General features: G+C 36.1%; 1 protein-coding gene across 1 annotated transcript in view; it reads left to right on the top strand.

Annotated features, from left to right (window-relative positions):
• CWC27 (CWC27 spliceosome associated cyclophilin) overlaps window positions 1-18,096 on the top strand; it is a 348,895-nt gene that overhangs the window by 271,423 nt on the left and 59,376 nt on the right. The window contains exon 12 of the mRNA XM_044663601.1: window positions 8,732-8,841. Coding sequence (XP_044519536.1) covers window positions 8,732-8,841 — 110 coding nt within the window. The remainder of the gene's footprint in view (window positions 1-8,731; window positions 8,842-18,096) is intronic.

The raw sequence follows: 18,096 nt of genomic DNA, 5'->3' as shown, positions 1-18,096 counted from the left end.
ATTAATTCAATAGTTCTTTTACTTTTGATTTTATTAATTTCTCCCTTGGTTTTTAGTATTTCTAATTTAGTTTTCATCTGGGGATTTTTAATTTGCTCGCTTTCTAATTTTTTGAGTTGCATGCCCAATTCATTGATCTCTGCCCTCCTTAATTTGTTAATATATGCACTCAAGGATATAAATTTCCCCCTGAGTACTGTCTTGGCCGCATCCCACAGAGTTTGGTAGGATGTCTCATCATTGTCATTTTCTTCAATGAAATTGTTGATTGTTTCTATGATTCCTTCTTTGACAAATTGGTTTTGAAGAATCATATTATTTAATTTCCAATTAGTTTTTGATTTTCCTGTCCAGGTGCCCTTACTAATTATTATTTTTATTGCATTATGATCTGAGAAGGTTACATTTATTATATATGCTCTTTTGCATTTGTTTGCAATGATTCTATGCCCTATAACATGGTCAATCTTTGTGAATGTGCCATGTGCAGCTGAGAAGAAGGTGTATTCCTTTTTGTCCCTATTTATTTTTCTCCACATATCAATTAAATCTAATTTTTCTAGGACTTCATTCACCTCTCTTACCTCTTTCTTATTTATTTTTTGGTTTGATTTATCTAGATCTGACAGAGGAATATTTAGATCTCCCACTAGTATGGTTTTACTATTTCCTTCTTGAGCTCTGCCAATTTCTCCTTTATGAATTTGAGTGCTATGCCACTTGGTGCATACATATTGAGTAGTGTTATTTCCTCATTGTTTATACTGCCTTTAATCAGGATGTAATGACCTTCCCTGTCTTTTTTAATCATATCTATTTTGACTTTGGCTTTGTCAGAAATCATAATAGCCACTCCTGCCTTCTTTTTCTCATTTGACGCCCAAAAGATTTTGCTCAAACCCTGAACCTTAAACTTGTGTATGTCTACCTGCCTCATATGTGTTTCTTGTAGATTTTGGTTTCTAATCCACTCTGCTATTTGCTTCTGTTTTATGAGCGAGTTCATCCCATTCACATTCAGAGTTATAATCATCAGTTGTGCATTTGCTGACATTTTCAAATCCTCCCCCATTCCTACCCCCTTTTTCCTTATACTTTTTTCCTTTTAAACCAGTGGTTTGCTATTGAGCCGCTATCCCTTATCCCCTCCCTTGATTAACTTCCCTTTCTACCCCCTCCCTTATTTTTTCTCCTCTTTTTGTTTTTAAAGGCCTTATGAATTCCCTCCCCGTTCTCCCCTCCCTTTTTTTGTCCTCCCCACTCCCCTGCTCCCCTTGGTTTATCCCTTCTAACTGTTTTCTCATAAGGGTTAGATAAGAGTTTTATGTCCCAATGGATAGTAGAGCTACTCTTCCCTCTCCGGGTTGATTACACTGAGAGTAAGGTTTGATTATTACCTCTTAATGCTCTCTTCCTCTCCTTCTTATAATAGTATTTGTCCCCTCTCCCTCCCATGCCCTCTTTGTGTGTAATAGAATATCCTATTTTCTTATTCACTCAAGTTTCTCTTGGTGTCCCCTGCTATTCACCCCCTCTTTCCCATCCCCCATGCCATCTTAGATTATTTAGTGTTCCACCCTCACCCTGTGAATTATTCTTCTGATTACTATAATAGTGAATATTATAGTAGTGAATAGAGTTCACTACAGAGAATTATACATAACATTTCTCTACATAGGAATACAGATAATTAGATCTCACTGAGGCCCTTAAAAAGGCAAATTTAAAAATTATAAGTTTTATTTCTTTCCCCTCTGTATCTTATTTACCTTTTCATTTTTCACTTGATTTTTGTGGTTGGATATCAAACTTTCCATTTAGCCCTGGTCTTTTCTGTGCAAATACCTGGAATTCTTCAATTTTGTTGAATGCCCATTTTCCCCTAGAAATATATAGTCAATTTTGATGGGTAGTTGATCCGTGGTTGCAGGCCCAGCTCTCTTGCCTTTCTGAATATCGTATTCCAAGCCTTGCGATCTTTTAGCGTGGAGGCTGCCAGATCCTGTGTGATCCTGATTAGTGCTCCTTGATATTTGAATTGTTTCTTTCTGGCTTCTTGTAAGATTCTTTCTTTTGCTTGGAAACTCTTGAATTTTGCAATTATATTTCTGGGTGTTTTCTTTTCTGGATCGAATGTAGCAGGTGTTCTATGAATCCTTTCAATGTCTATATTGCCCTCTTGTTGTAGGACTTCAGGGCAATTTTGCTGGATTATTTCTGTTAGTATGGAGTCCAGGTTTCTATTAATTTCTGGTTTTTCTGGAAGACCAATTATTCTCAAATTGTCTCTTCTAGACCGTTTTTCTTGGTCTGTCACTCTCTCATTGAGATATTTCATGTTTCCTTCTATTTTTTCAGTCTTTTGACTTTGTTTTATTTGTTCTTGTTGTCTTGAGAGATCATTAACTTCCAATTGCTCAATTCTAGCCTTTAGGGATTGGTTTTCGGCTATAATCTTTCAGTTTCAGGCTATAATTTTCTGGTTTTTGGCTATAATCTTCTGGTATTCCTTTTCAATCTGGTCATTTCTGTTGTTCAATTTGCTGATCAGTTCATTTGGTTTCTGAGCCTCACTTTCCAATTGCAAGATTCTACCTTTTAAACTGTTATTTTCTTGCCAGATCTCTTCCATTTTCCTCAAAATCTCAGTTTTGAACTCTTCCATAGCTTGTGAGGAGTTCTCCTTACTTGAGGAGGGTCCGGATGCTTGTTTGTTCTCCTCCTCTGTTTGCTCAGTTGTCTGGATTTTCTCTGTGTAAAAGTTGTCGAGTGTTAAAGACTTCTTTTTCTTGTGGTTAATCTTTCTCTTCTGAGCTTCCTGAGACTGGGTAGCCATCGTTAGCCCAGCAGCTTCTCAGGTTTATCCCTGAGCTCAGGGTCTGTCCGCAGTCTATTGGCTCCTGAGGTCTGTCTGTTTTTTTCCAAGGTCAAGCCCCCTGGTGGACCCCCTTGCTTGATCCTCTGCCGGAGGTTTCTTTACAAGTCTCAGGGCGCTGCTTCCACAGTCGTATGCCTGTCTGCACTGGTTCCCCACTCAGGGTTTCAGAGCTTTAGCTCGTGGCTGTGTCTGCCTCCACCCACGCCTCCACCGGTGCCTGCGCTCTGAGCCCGCGCTCTGCGCCCTGCGTCCGCTCTGGGCGTCCTGCTCCCGCGCTCAAATTTTGTGTGCGTTCATTAGCTTTTTGGGGTCCTAAATCTTGCTGCTCTCAGGAACAGGCCCTGGAGCTGCCAATGATTCGATGGGTGCCCCAAACTTGCTCTATTTCTTTTTGGCTGGCTTTGGCGCTATATGTGTTGTGTGTGGAGGGGGTGGGGGTGGGGTGGTTGCTCAGCCCGCGATTTAGTGAGAGCTGTTTCACCCCTTTATAGCATGGAAATGCCTCGATTCCACGTACCTTCCACGCTGTTCCCTGTTGCAGGGTTCCTCCGTTCGTCTGGACTTGTTTTTATGTCCCCTTGAGGAGTTTTGTGTGTTTCAGTCAGGAGAGGTTAAGAGCTGCTGCTTACTCTGCCGCCATCTTAACCCGGAACCCCCAGTACCATATTGTTTTGATGATCACTGCTTTATAGTACAGTTTAAGATCTGGTACTGATAGGCCTCCATCCTTCACATTTTTTTTTTCATTAGTTTCCTTGATATTCTTGATCTTTTGTTCTTCCATGTGAACTTTGTTATAATTTTTTCTAATTCTTTAAAAAATTTCTTGGTAGTTTGATAGATATGACACTGAATAAGTAAATTAATTTGGGTAGGATTGTTATTGCTCATCCTACCCATGAGCAATTAATGTTTTTCTAATTATTTAGATCTAGTTTTAATTGTGTGAAAAGTGTTTTGTAGTTGTGTTCATATAATTCCTGTGTTTGTCTTGGCAAATAGCTTCCTAAATATTTTATATCATCTAGTCTAAGAGTGTTTTTAAATGCCTCTTTCTAACTCTTGTTGCTGAGTTTTATTGGAAATTTATAGAAATGCTGATGATTTATGTGGAGTTTGTTTTGTATCCTGCAACTTTGCTAAAGTTGTTAATTATTTCCACTAGCTTTTTAGTTGATTCTCTAGGATTCTTTTAAGTAGACCATCTGCAAAGAGTGATAGTTTAGTCTCCTCATTGCCTACTTTAATCCCCTCAATTTTTTTCTTCTCTAATTGCTACTGCTAGCATTTCTAGTACAATATTACATAATAGAGATGATAATGGGTATCCTTGCTTCACTCCTGATCTTATTGGGAAGGCTTCTAACTCATCCCCATTGCAAATGATGTTTGCTAATGGTTTAAAATACATACTTTTTATTATTTTGAGGAAAGGCCCGTCTATTCCTATAGTTTCTAGTGTTTTCAATAGGAATAAGTGTTGTATTTTATCAAAGGCTTTTTCTGCTTCTATTGAGGTAATCATGTGGTTTCTATTGGTTTGGTTATTGATATGTTCAATTATATGGATGGTTTTCCTAATATTATCCTTGCATTCCTAGCAGAAATACCACCTGGTCATAGTAGATTATCCTCATGATAACTTGCTGTAGTCTTTTTTCTAGCATTTTAGTTAAGATCTATGTTCATGGGGGCAGCTGGATAGCTCAGTGGATTGAGAGTCAGGCCTAGAGACGGGAGGTCCTAGGTTCAAATCTGGCCTCAGACACTTCCCAGCTGTGTAACCCTGGGCAAGACACTTGACCCCCATTGCCCACCCTTACTACTCTTCCACCATGGAGCCAATACACAGAAGTTAAGGGTTTAAAAAAAAAAGATCTATGTTCATTAAGGAATTTGGTCTGTAGTTTTCTTTTTCTGTTCTTGTTCTGCCTGGTTTTGGAATCAGTACCATATTTGTGTCATAAAAGGAATTTGGTAAAAATCATTTGTATATATTGTCACAATCTCTTGAATATAACATTGACCTGTGTAGACTTTTTTAATAAAAGTTGCCTTATTTTTCTCTCAAGTTATACAGAATGGAAAGTTTTAAAAATGTATAGATCTAGCAGAAGAGGCAAAAATTATATGGGAACAAGATGAAATGTGTCTGCTATTAGTTCTATCAAGGATACTTTCAGCAAGCCTTAAGATAACTTTGTACATGATAATGCTTTTATTTAATGATAGAAAGTAATTATTTTTTCTGCCAACCAAAAGTCTATACAATATTAAATATAAAAGAATAACAGCAAGATAACAACTTGTCCCAGAACCAAATTTCTATCTGCACTCCAACAGAAAAAGTTCGTAATAATACTAAATAAAAGTCAATATATTGCATTTTTAAGTGTACAAACCACTTATCTTATTTTTCATAGTAGCCTTTTGAGATAAGTGCTATTATTATCCTCATTTTAGGTTATGACATTATCTTGATCAAATTACAGTCTAATAGGGAAGGGATGGTTGAGAAAACATTAATCTCAACAGCTAATTTATACACTTTATCTGGATGGATTACTTCTGAGGTTACTCATACTTTATATTGTTTTTTTCCCTTTTAATTTCAGAGGGTATTATTTTTTTATTGAGTTCCCAAATGTTTTAGAGTCACCTTCATTAGAACTTATAGTCTTACCTACTGATTTGATACCCAGGAGTGAAATAGGACAGTCTACCAGATTTTCCATCCATTTCGATTTGGGTATTGCATTTGCTATGTGTTTATATAATGTAAAAGCATTTCAACTGTACTATTTCTATGTAGTCCAGATGGAACCTTAGGCAGGACTTAATGCTGGTATCACAGATGTACATAATGAAAGGCAAGCAGGCCTCACAGCTGTTCTCAAGCTGTTTGCGTGTTCATTTTGGCTAAAGTAAAAAACTTGGGGGTATAGAGGAGCATTTTTAATCTGGTGATTAAAACTCTCAGAAAAAATAATAGCCAATGCAAGTAGCAGGGCCATACAGTATGCAAGTGGTCTAAAACTGCTTGAATTTGGCCCTTGACTTCAGTATTTATGTCCATTCTTATGTGAGGTTGGGTGAGGTAGGAGAACAGCCTTGCCATGATTTTCATTGTGCTCCTATTCTTACCTGATGTTTTCCATTTTGGTAAATGAATGTATCACTGTACTCTGTGAAACATATTAGTAGCCAGATTTTCTGACCTCAAAAAGATTTTCTGGATCAAGTCAGTCTTCCTTTGCTAATAAATACTGTGATCTTGATTCTGGATACAAAACTTTGTTTTGCTTTTCAGCTTTTCATTGGTATTTGCAGGTGGAAAAAATAAATGACCTAATGCCTCTTTCTCACCTCTGATTTCTATGAATGCTGTTCACTAAATCTTGTCGTTTTATCTTACAAAACTGTTCTGAATTCACTAGTAAATATGGCACAGCTGAGAAGGAATCCTGTTGACAGTAAAGTAGTCCTGAATATTTCTTTGGACAGGGCAGCTGTTTTTACATGAATGAAAGAAATCTAGAAAAAAATCTAAAAATGTTATAGATTGATATTACCACCACTGAAGGACTGAATCTCTGAAAACCGCTTTTTATCTCTTTCTTTTACCTTCCTGCCTTCCTTAATGCTCAAGTTAAAATCAGTTTCTTTAAGATATTTCTTCTCTTTCTACTCTAGTGAAAAAAACAATCAAATATTTGTCCTGCTATGTCACTGTACGTCCGGTAGTTGTGTGGAATTTTAATTATTTGGAGTTGCATCAATTTAATCATGCGTGTGGGCATGCACACATAAAGTAGCATCAAGTTGCTCTTCATGATTGTTCATGGGAACATGTGTTTCTACTTTATGGCTGTTTATGAGAAAACTATCACAAGATAAAGTTAGCACAAGCCAAACTGCTACATGTTTCACTAATAAGATTGTATATTATGGCAAAAGATGAATTAGTGAGACCATACCCAAAACATTTTTATTATATTCTAGCATACACACCATCCTCCTGTGGCATTGTTGTTGCTTTTCCCCTCTAATTTTATTTATATATCTTTGGTTAGAAGTAAACGGAATTCTCCTACTCTGTTATCCAGTATAGCTGGAGAAATCTTATGAATCAAATTAAAGCGGAATTTTCAATAACTCCACTCAAAAGAAAATCCTCAGACTATATCCAAGTAGTTGAAACTAAAGGGAGCTGTAATAAGCTTAATAACCATTCCTATATAAGTGCCAAACCATTTTGAAATGAATGTAACCCTTTAGTCCTTAAGCTCTAAGTCTATTGATCCATGGCATTTATCACAAAACACACCTTGCTCAATGTGCCTGAGGGGAAAAGGACCAGGTCCAATTTTAGAGAGCAAAACCCCAGTTTTCCTCCAATGATTTCGGTTTTAGTTAAGCCAAATATAATGATAATACTACATTCCAGAAGCTTTTCATCTCAACAGTGATTTAGCCTTTTATTCATAAATTGCAGAAAGGTGCTAGCCTGCATTGGCTGAGGGAGTTTTCTCAATAGGAGTTTCCTTTAACACTGAAATCCCAGGTCTAGCCCCAGTCCCTATTCCAGTGGTATAGATTTTCCCTTGTGTAGGTCCCTAGATCTTTGTACAAGCAATCTCTTGTGCACTTAATCGGTTTCTAAATTGCAGTGTTCTTAGTTATGTATGTCTTTTTTCCCCTACTATATTGTAAATTCCCACTGTCTTTCATGTAGTAGATGCATTGGTATGAATTTAATTGAGAAGGAATAGCCTTATTAAGCAGGGGTTCTTCACTTCGGAATCCATATCTGTTGTTAGATTTTAGGGATCCATGAATTTGGAGGAAAAAATTACATCTTCATTTTCACTAACTTCTAACTGAATTTTAACATTTTCTTCAATTATGAACTTTTAAAAAAAAACCAACATTATTCTGAGAAGAGGGCCACAGTTTTCACCAGATAGTCAAAAACTATTATTTAAAAATGAATTAAGAGAATTCTGGGAAGATGGCGGCTTAGAAGGAGCAAATCTTAAAACCTCCACACCCTTGAAGGATAAGTTATACCTTGAAGGGTAGTTGGTATTCACTGAGAAAAGAATTTGGAGTAGTAAGACTTTTAGGTTCATTTTGCAGATTTCATATATTTTCCTTTTTTAAAAATAGATTTTTATTGATATCTTTTATTTTTTGTATCAGCTAAATTTCTCCACGCATTCCTTGCCTTTATTCTCCATGGAGGCATGCCTTAGCAAAGATTTTTAAAAAGTGAAAGAGGAGGGGGCAGCTGGGTAGCTCAGTGGATTGAGAGCCAGGCCTAGAGATGGGAGGTCCTAGGTTCAAATCTGGCCTCAGACACTTCCCAGCTGTGTGACTCTGGGCAAGTCACTTGACCCCCATTGCCTACCCTTACCACTCTTCTGCCTTAAAGCCAATACTTAGTATTGGCTCCAAGACAGAAGGTAAGGGTTTAAAAAAAAAAGTGAAAGAGGAAAAACAACTTAGAAAACCAATCAACATACTGAAAAAGTTTGATAATATATATATTCTGTCTAATACCTACAAAATCCCTTCATCTTTAAAGGAATAGGGAGAGGAATCTTTTCATATTTCTTTTTTGGAGCCAAGTTTAATTATTATTTATTTTAACTACATTCAGTTTTGATTACTTGGTTTTGTTCTTCCCATTTACATTACAATACTCATTATGTATGTTGTTTTCCTTGTTCTCCTTCCCTTTTCAGCAGTTGATATGTCTTTCCATGTGTCTCTAGGAGCATAAGCAATCTTAGAATAATACAATAAATTGAAATTTTTAACTATATTTTTAAATATTTATTTACTCCACAGAGGAAGATGATGCTTCTGATAGTGCTGTTGCAGAATATAGAAGAGAAAAGAAAAAATACGAAGTTTTAAAGAAGCAACAGCCAAAGAAAGGATCATCCCGGGAAGAACAGGTAACTGTTCAAAAGCTTCCCTAGAGACATGCCTGAAAGGGTTGGCTATATCTTGATTTTATGTTAAATATATCTTGATTTGAAAGAAAAGTGGCATAGTATAGAAAGTAGAGAGAATCAGACTTGGAGTCAGGAAAACCTGGACTTAGATTCTTCCTAACACATCCTGGTGATATGTCCCAGGGCAAGTCTTAACTTAATGTCTCAGTGCCTCAGTGGAACAGTTTCAGAGTAGGTTCTATGTTAATAGAGGGAATAGTTCCCTGTTCCAATTAAATTACAAATCTGAATTTAAAAAATCTTTCCTTATTCTGTATCTGGAAAGTACTGTCTCTCTAGAAAGAAAGATCCATAGAAGGACTATGAAAGGAAAATCCAAACTCTGTTGCAGATTCATTTACAAGTGAATTATATCACACATTTAAAGACCATTTGGTACCTATAATGCACTAATTATTCTCAATAACAGAAAAAAAATTCTACTAAAATTTTTATTGGAAAAATACAGGTGTGATACCTAAACCAGAGAAAAAATTCCATAGACCAGTTTCACTAGTGAATATTGATGTAAAAATATTAAGAAAATCACAACAAAAAGATTACAACCTTTTTTTGAAATAATCATCCATTGTGACTGTAAGGATGGGATTTGTACAATGGGGATGGGACAAAAGGAGCCAGACAAGGAGTGCCTGACAGTTGGTGACAGTCACTGAGAATTGAGAGACCAGAGAGAATTCTGGGAAATTCTCTGGAGGAAGAAGAAGAGAGGGGCTTCTGGTGGAGGACTGAGAGAGAAGGAGGACATCCCAGCTTGGAACCAGACCTGAGGGCTTCCTCAGGATCTTTCTTTGCACATTGATACCCCGATTCCCTGATTGTAGCCATTCCTTCGCATCTCACCCATCAAGACTTCAAAAATCAAGTTATATAAGTGTTTGGACTCTATTTTGGAGCAGTCTCTTAGGCTCCTTCTCCCATTATCCAACCTTGCTGAGAGACCCTTTCCGGTCTAACTTGCAATTATAGAAAAGGATAGAAATAGAAACAGAAGGAGAAGGGGCAGGGGAAGAATCTTGGGAGTGGGAACCCCAAAGGTTCCCTCCCAAGTGATGAACCCCATAGAAATAGAGAAAAGGGCACCCCAAAATCCCTCTGCCCTTCACCCCTTTCCCTAACTCCTGAATTGCAAATAACAAAAGCCATTCATTAGTCAGATAGTGTTCCAGAGTGCCTGAAAGACAACGAGGGGGAGGGGAACCACAGCTCGGTCTGGCTGCCTCCATCCTGTGGGGTAGCACAGCCATCCAGGTCACCCAGTTTTGGGTTGATATCCCCTTGAAGTCTCCCAGTGTATATTCAGCAGGAGAGCTAGAAGAGATTCTCACCTCATAGACTCTCTATCTCCCTTCTATCATAACATTGATCAGCTGGCTCTAATTATTACATGACCGAGATGAATTTATATCAAACACAGAAATAAAAGCTATGATGTTAGTTATATAAAATTGAAAAGCTATTTCACAAACAAAATCATTTAGGATAATAAAGGAAACTATTTTTCTGATAAAGTTTGATATCCAAGGTAAATATATGACCAAGAAACCTTCTCTGTAAGATGAGTTGACAAAGTATGTGAACATTTAGCAAAAATAATCACCAACCATTTACCACCATATTTAAAATTGTTTCAAATCATGAATAACGATAGTAGAAATTCAAACAGTTCTAGTCTCACCTGATACCCAGAAATTAAAAAATGCAAAAGATAGAAATAGTAAATGTTTGACTATAGGAAAGTTGTCTCACTAATGTACTGTTGATGAAGGTATGAATTGTCCAACCATTCTACAAAAATATTTAGAATTGTGCTTTAAAAGTTAGTAAGATGTCCATAACTTTTGATTTGGAAATTCCACTGTTAGCCTTTCTTTCTCTCCTTAATTTCCTTGATATGTATGACTATCTATACTTATACATGTATATATGTGTTACTTATGTCAGCTTTGCCTTATAGTTTGACAGTTTGCAAAACCACAAATTGTCACATCCTTTTGAATCACCTCTGTCTAATAGCAGTAGGCAGGGATAGTTAGAATAATTAGTAAAGGTTCTATGTAAAACCCTGCTCTTCACATGCGAGCTTGTTTGTAGAGCCATATGCCTCCAGTGAATATCTCTTTAGGATTATGAATTAAACAAGATTTGGGGTCACAAACTGGTTTGGTAGTATCCATATGAAATGCTTTTCATTGCAGGTCACATTTGGTGAAGCTTAGGAATATCGGATACAATTTTTTTTTTAATGAAGAAAGACAGGAAACCTATCCATGAGCTCCTCAGCTAGCAGGACATTATATTCAATGAGACATTTAAGACTTAATAGAGTAACCCTCTCCTGTTATGCATCACATTAAGTTATTGCCTTTAACTGAAATACTCAGCAGCCCTCAAAACTGTTTATTCTAGGTGGTGGCTGTGTACATCCTGCTCTCTCTTCTCAAGCTATTCCAGTTAAGGAACTATGCCTTTTTAGTCACATAAATAAAAGAGATAAAATGAAAGTCAATTTAATCAGTCTCACCCTTATCTATTTTAGTAAATTAGTCTAATCAAGAACTACGTAATAAGTGACATCTAATTACTGTTGGGAAAAGTTTAACTTCATTGCTTAGCTTATAAAATTGATAATAGGAGAACTTTCAACAAAAGTCAAATAGAGAAAATTGTAATTATAGAAAATTAACGTACTCTATGCAGTTTGTGGAAATGAAGTACTGAACATCAAATAAGAATCTAGTGGAGACAGAATGGGGCTTGAGATCAGGATACATGACTTCAAATCCCAACTATTTCACTGGTTCCCTTTGATTTTGGATAAGTCACCCAAGTATCAATTTCCTCCTCTGTAAACTAGAACAAACAGTATTTATACTCCCTGCCTCACAGAGTTGTTAGGAAGATCCATTAGACACCATATATAAAATCTTATGCTACCCTAAAGGGTTGTCTATTAGAATGAGCATAAAATCCATTAAATCATTTAATGTAGAAGCACCATAGTCACTCTACCACTGCATTTTGCTAAGAAATCACCCTTATAACAGAGAAGATCTTGTTGGCACAGTGAGTGTGGTCTTCTAAGGCACACATCTTTGGAGTAGTTTCTAACAGCCTGATGGATCTTGTGCTGGGGAACAACTCTGTGAGTGGTTCATTATTCATTCCTTTCAGGGAAGCCAAGAGATGGAGCAATTCATTCCTCTATGGATGCCAAGTAGAGATTGCCTCCATGCAGATCTTCTCCAGTCCAGTCTCAGATATGTCCTGTTCTAATTCTGTTTGCTTTTCTAAAGCCCGTTGTCCTCTATTACCTTTGTAAAGCAGCCAGAAGGAGACAAGTCTTGAACTCAGGAGGCCGTAAATGCCAGAGGGATGTTTTTCATTCATTACAGCCCCATCTCTCTGAGCACATACCAGCCCCAAACCCACTTTGCTTTTAGGGCAGACTGCCAGGCCCCTTTCAATTTAAGGAGAAAGGTTTAAGTTTAATCTTATTTTCTAGAAAGGTCTCAAGTCTTACATCTACAAAAAGAGGGCCTCCATGGCTTTCTCCATGCTCCATGCAGATAAGGCTTTTAAGCTATATGAGTATTATAAAGAGTTTTCTTTAATTTTATTCTGTCTCTTTAAGAGCAGAAGTGTTTGTTTATAATCTCATTCTGTCTTTTTAAGAACAGTTCTGATAAGGACAGAGGGCAGTTAAGAAGCCGTACTACATTTTCTTTGGCTTTTCAGGGAGCAGGAGTTTTGGGGGGCTGCTATATTGTTCACTCAGTCAAGAAGATCTGACAGTTACTTTTGAGAGTTTGGGATTTAGATACAGATTGAGAAGAAGTCTATTGCTGAGGGTTTTTTCTCCTTCTCAGGCCTTTGAGGGAGAAAGGTCTAAATCTAAGACTTTTTCTCCACAACACTTTGAGAGCAGCTGTAGAACTGTTTGTGTCTGTGTGTGACAGGCAGTTTCAACTGACTGTTATAGAAGAATTAATATAAAGAGTTTGTTACTGATAAATGTTCATCAATTAGACAGTTAAGATAGATAGTGAAATCTAATAATATTTAGACAGAGTAGATAAATTTAGATCTGCTTTGTCAGGCAAGAAGATTCTTAGATACGAGATATTTAGAGATTTTAGTATAGGATTAAGATTTTAGACATACTATAAGAATTAAGAGATATGCTATCATATTTCTTACCTCCTATTTCCTATCCCTACATCTCCTCTATAATAAATAAGAGTTGCTGGTGTACCAAACTGATATCTACAGCTTTTATCAACCTCTACCAATAATATTTACCTCATAACAGCTTGGATATAGATATTTATTAGCTATAACAGCTTAGTAAGTCACAAGGATTTTGAATAACCTATAACAACTTCTGATTCTAATAAGTAACAGGGATAACCATGGTGCAGCTGGTGTAGGAAGAGTTTCCTATATACTTCCAAAAGTTCCCATTCTACATGAGATATTACAACTCAATTCTAGACATACTAAGACTACTACCATTCTTTGGTTTTTTTATATTAACTGGATTGCTTCAGGGGTATCAACTATACATAATAGTTGGTCAAATTAGAAAAGACACCACCTTAAGAATAACAGAACCAAAGCTAGATATATCTCGAAGACTTTATTACCCGATTAACTGAAACCATCTCTAAGCAAAATGATATTATAACCAAATTTGTCAAACCTGCCACTAACACTGCTACTACTGATTCCATCAAAATAACTAAACCGAAAACACAGAAAAAGAATGACAATAGCTTTTTCCCTCTACAAGAAGTGTCAATTTTTAACCCAGAAAATGAATTAATAACTGTTAGGTACCACCGATTATTTACGCCACAAGATATGGAGGGATTAAGCAAGGCATTCCTTCCTTTGAGGAGGATCCAATAGCAGTAATTTTTAAAAAAAGAAGCCATCTGTAAACAGTTTGATGCAAATAAAAAATTAATTTTAATTACTTATTAGATTAACTATTAATGAAGAGAGGAAAAGAGAAAGTCATTAGTATTACGAACAAAGCTTGGGGAACTGTTTACTGGCCTCAGACTGACCCTCATTAGAACTTGAACTATTCTCATGACTACAAAAAATAATGCAAAGGTAGAGAGGCAGTTATTACAGCAATGAGAAGGTGCTCAGACCAGGAACATGGAACAAATTTTAAAAAGTAAAGCAGGAAATAGGAGAGAATCCATCAAAATTTATGGGCAGACTAATAGAATTAGGAGAAAGATATATTGATTTAAACATAACAAGAGAAAGAGACATCAGACACCTGAGACGACAATTTGTTAAGAGCTGTTGCCATGTAGTGAAGAATTATTTTAAAACAAATTGTCCTAATTGGATGAATTTGGACTTAGATGAATTGCAGAGAGTAGTTATGTATGTTTATAATGGGCATAATGAAAAGAAAGATGACAATGATGATAATGAATTAGTTGAGGCACTAACAAAGTAGATAAAAGAATTAAAAGGAAAAAATAAATTTGAAAAAGGGGAGATCAGTTTGGGGTTGGCATCAGTCCAGGAATATAGAAATCAAAGAGAATACAGAAACCAAGGACCACCATGTTATTTGTGTGGGAAAAGGGAACATCTAATGATCAATTGTAGGTGGTCGAACCAAGTATTTAGAAATTTTAGGATTAATGGTGGAAATTTTAAGAACAATGTTAGGCACAACAACAATTTTAATTATAATAATAATAACAACAACAAAGGCAATTTTAGGAATAGCAGTTATGGAAACTATGATAGAAACAATGATAGACACAATAACCAAAATGAATAAAATGAATTGTTACAATATATCAGAAGTGGGACATGTCTACCCAATAACCAAAACCAAATGTAAATACTCCTCAAAGAGAGGATCTCAGAAAGGTGCACACAGTCTGTTATGAAGGTTGAACAGGGGAGAAAGGACTATAGAATCAAATATTGAAACATTTGAATTTCCAGATACAGATGTAATATCAACACTAATACAAGTTCATACTCCCCCAGATAGCACTGAACCACATGTAACTCTCAAAGTAGGAAATACATTATATGATTGTCTGTTAGATATTGGGGCATCAAGATCTGTTTTAATGAGTACATTTGATTCAAATTGTAATTCCATTGGCTCAATTAATGTTGGCAGAGTTTCAGGAACTCTTTTAGAAGTTCAAAAGCTTTCACCACGAATGGTAACTGTAGGACCTTTATTCGTGGAGCATTTATTCCTATTAATGCCTAACTCCCTATGAATCTAGGAGGGAGAGATTTGTTGTGCAAATTAAGAGCCTTGGTAGTATTATCCAAGATGGTGATATTACATTAGAATTACTAGAAGTATCTTTGAATTTGTACCCAGTGCTCTTTTTAGATAATCAAAAAATTGATAAAACTCAAATTTTTACAATACCAACAGACATACCCAAAGCTCTCTGGGCTACATCTTCCACCAATGTAGGCCTACTAAAATCAGCTGTTTCAGTACAGATTAAGAGAAGAGGTGGACCACTTCCCTCTATTTTGCAATATCCATTATCAAAAGAAGCCATTAAAGGAATTAACCCACTGATAAATTCTTTAATCAAACAGAAGATAATAATCCCCTGCAAATCAGAATACAGTACACCTATTTTTCCTATTAAGAAACTGAAATTAGATGAAAATGGAAAACTGGTATATAGATTTGTTCAAGATTTGAGAACTATTAATAACCATATAATCAAAAGACATCCTGTAGTCCCCAGTCCATCAACTATTATTTCATCTATTCCTAGCAATGCTAAATACTTCACAGTAGTAGATCTCTGTTCTGCCTTTTTTTTCAATATCCATCCATGAAGATTCCCAAGAAATATTTGCATTTATCTGGAAAGGGTATCATACGTGGTGCCAGTTGCCTCAAGGTTATATAGCAACCCCAACCTTGTTTTCCCAAATTTTAACTCAAGATTTAGCAAATATTGAATTTAAGTCTGTTACATTTTGTAGATGATTTACTCTTGGCATTGCCAAATGCTGACACATGCCAAGAACACAGTAAACATCTTCTATTAGAATAATATAATAGAGGACAAAAAATTTCAAATTCAAAAGTTCAGTGGTGCCTCCCAAAAGTGGAGTATCTAGGATTTGTTTTAGGAGAAGATACATGTTTCATTTCTCCAAAACATATTGAAGACATCCAAAAATTCAGTGCCCCAACAATGAAAAAATAATTAAGAGTGATTTTGGGAACTACTAGTTTTTGCAGGCAGTGGATTCCTTGTTATAGGGATATCACCAAACCTCTTATAGCACTGATGAAAGATATAGTTACGGAACCACAGAAATTAAATGCAGAATACCTAGGAGCATTTACTAAGTTGAAACAAGCAATTTAGTCAGCTCCAGCTTTTGGCATCCCTGATTATAAGAAACTGTTCACTCTGCATGTGCATGAAAAAAAAGGAATAGGTTCTTGCATATTAACACTAGCTTTAGGGCCAGTACAGAGTCCAATTGCATATTACTCAGTTCAATTAGACCCAGTAGCTGCTGGAGTACCACTATGTCTCAGGGGAGTAGCTACTACAGCTCTGCTAGTAACAAAAGCTACAGAATTAGTGTTAGGATGCCCACTAATGATTATGTGCCCTCATAAGGTTGAAGCTTTACTATTAAGACATAGAACATAGGCATTCTCAGACCAAAGGCTTACGAGATATGAAATAACTTTACTAGGCAATGAAAACATCAAGTTAAAGCACCGCATAACACTCAACCCGGCTACACTGCTTCAAGATTCACCTTTCACCAGAGAACCACTTCATAATTGCAAATCAGTAGTATCAATGGCAGAGAAACCGTGTGAAAATCTATTAGATACTCCATTAGAAAATGCAGATCTCATTTTGTTTATGAATGGATCCTCATTTATAAGAGACTGTATAACAATAAGAAACCTGTTGCTTTTTTTAAATAATGAGAGTTCAAAAAGTGGGTTCTTCTTTAGTCCAATTTGGCAAAAGTATAAACTAAGTGTAATGAGGCGATTTGATCTAAATCTAGGATTTTATCAATTTAAAAAAGTCCCTATGTGGAAACTCAATCCAAGAATGCAGATATCAGAATGTCTTTTACCTATAATCTTAGAGAACTGCTCATAGAGGCACTGAAAATTCCTTTGTATTTCTTTTATATGTACATATTGACTACCTCAATGAAATATAAGCTGCTTAAGGACAAAGACTATTTCATTTCTATCTTTCAGTCCATATTTTCTAGAATAGTGGTTACACATGTGGGCACTTAATAAATGTCTGTCATGTGATTGGTTGATATGAGATATTTCTGGAAAGTTATGGTGATGTCATAATTGTTTATAGTTTTATTTTTTAATAAAAGAAAGTGTTTCCCAGATCAACCTAAATGTTGACTTTTGTTTTAACCTTATCTTCTCTGACACTGTTTATTCACCCATCTTGATAAAGAACAAATTTGATTATACCACAAACTCAAAGTAGGGAAGACTTTTGAAATCAATGAATTAAGCCCTTGATATGCTCCAAACACTGGGGGGAGAGGAGGGCGGCGCGGGGAAGATGGAACAGCAATGCATTCTAATATCCTCATTTTTGACATGAGAAACTTAAAGGCTCTGAGAAGTCCAGTACTCACTCAAGGTCACATAGGTATTAAATGAGAACTTAAATTTTAACACAGGCTGCCTGACTCCAAGTTGAGTTCTCTTTCTCCCATTTCAGGCTGTCAAAAAATGGAGAAAGAGAACATTAGCTTTTTTCCTCATGCTTTTATTTTTATAGATTTTAAAAATAGGCTGAAATTGATGAAGAACATTAATATAGTACATACAGTAGAATCTCCTATGTTCATGTGCATTATGTCATCTAAAATGTAAATCTCCAGCCCTCCAAATCCATAATATCCAGCAATTCTCTGTCATTTCAAGTGTGAACATTAAACCTTGCAAAAGATATATGCAGCTTCCATCACTATTTTTAGCAGTGGATCTTAGGATCTGGAACTAGAAGGGACTAAATTTTAAGATTAAGTCTTGAAGATCATTTGGTCCAACCTCCTCATTTTACAGATGAGAAAACATGGGCCTGGGCGATTCAGTGACTTGTTGAAGATTACATAGTCAGCTAGGAGCAGAGTTGCGTAAACCCAGGT

The sequence above is a fragment of the Gracilinanus agilis genome, chromosome 1 (genome assembly GCF_016433145.1).
Source record: "Gracilinanus agilis isolate LMUSP501 chromosome 1, AgileGrace, whole genome shotgun sequence".
Taxonomy (NCBI): Eukaryota; Metazoa; Chordata; class Mammalia; order Didelphimorphia; family Didelphidae; genus Gracilinanus; species Gracilinanus agilis.
This window is presented reverse-complemented; position numbering and strand designations above follow the sequence as displayed.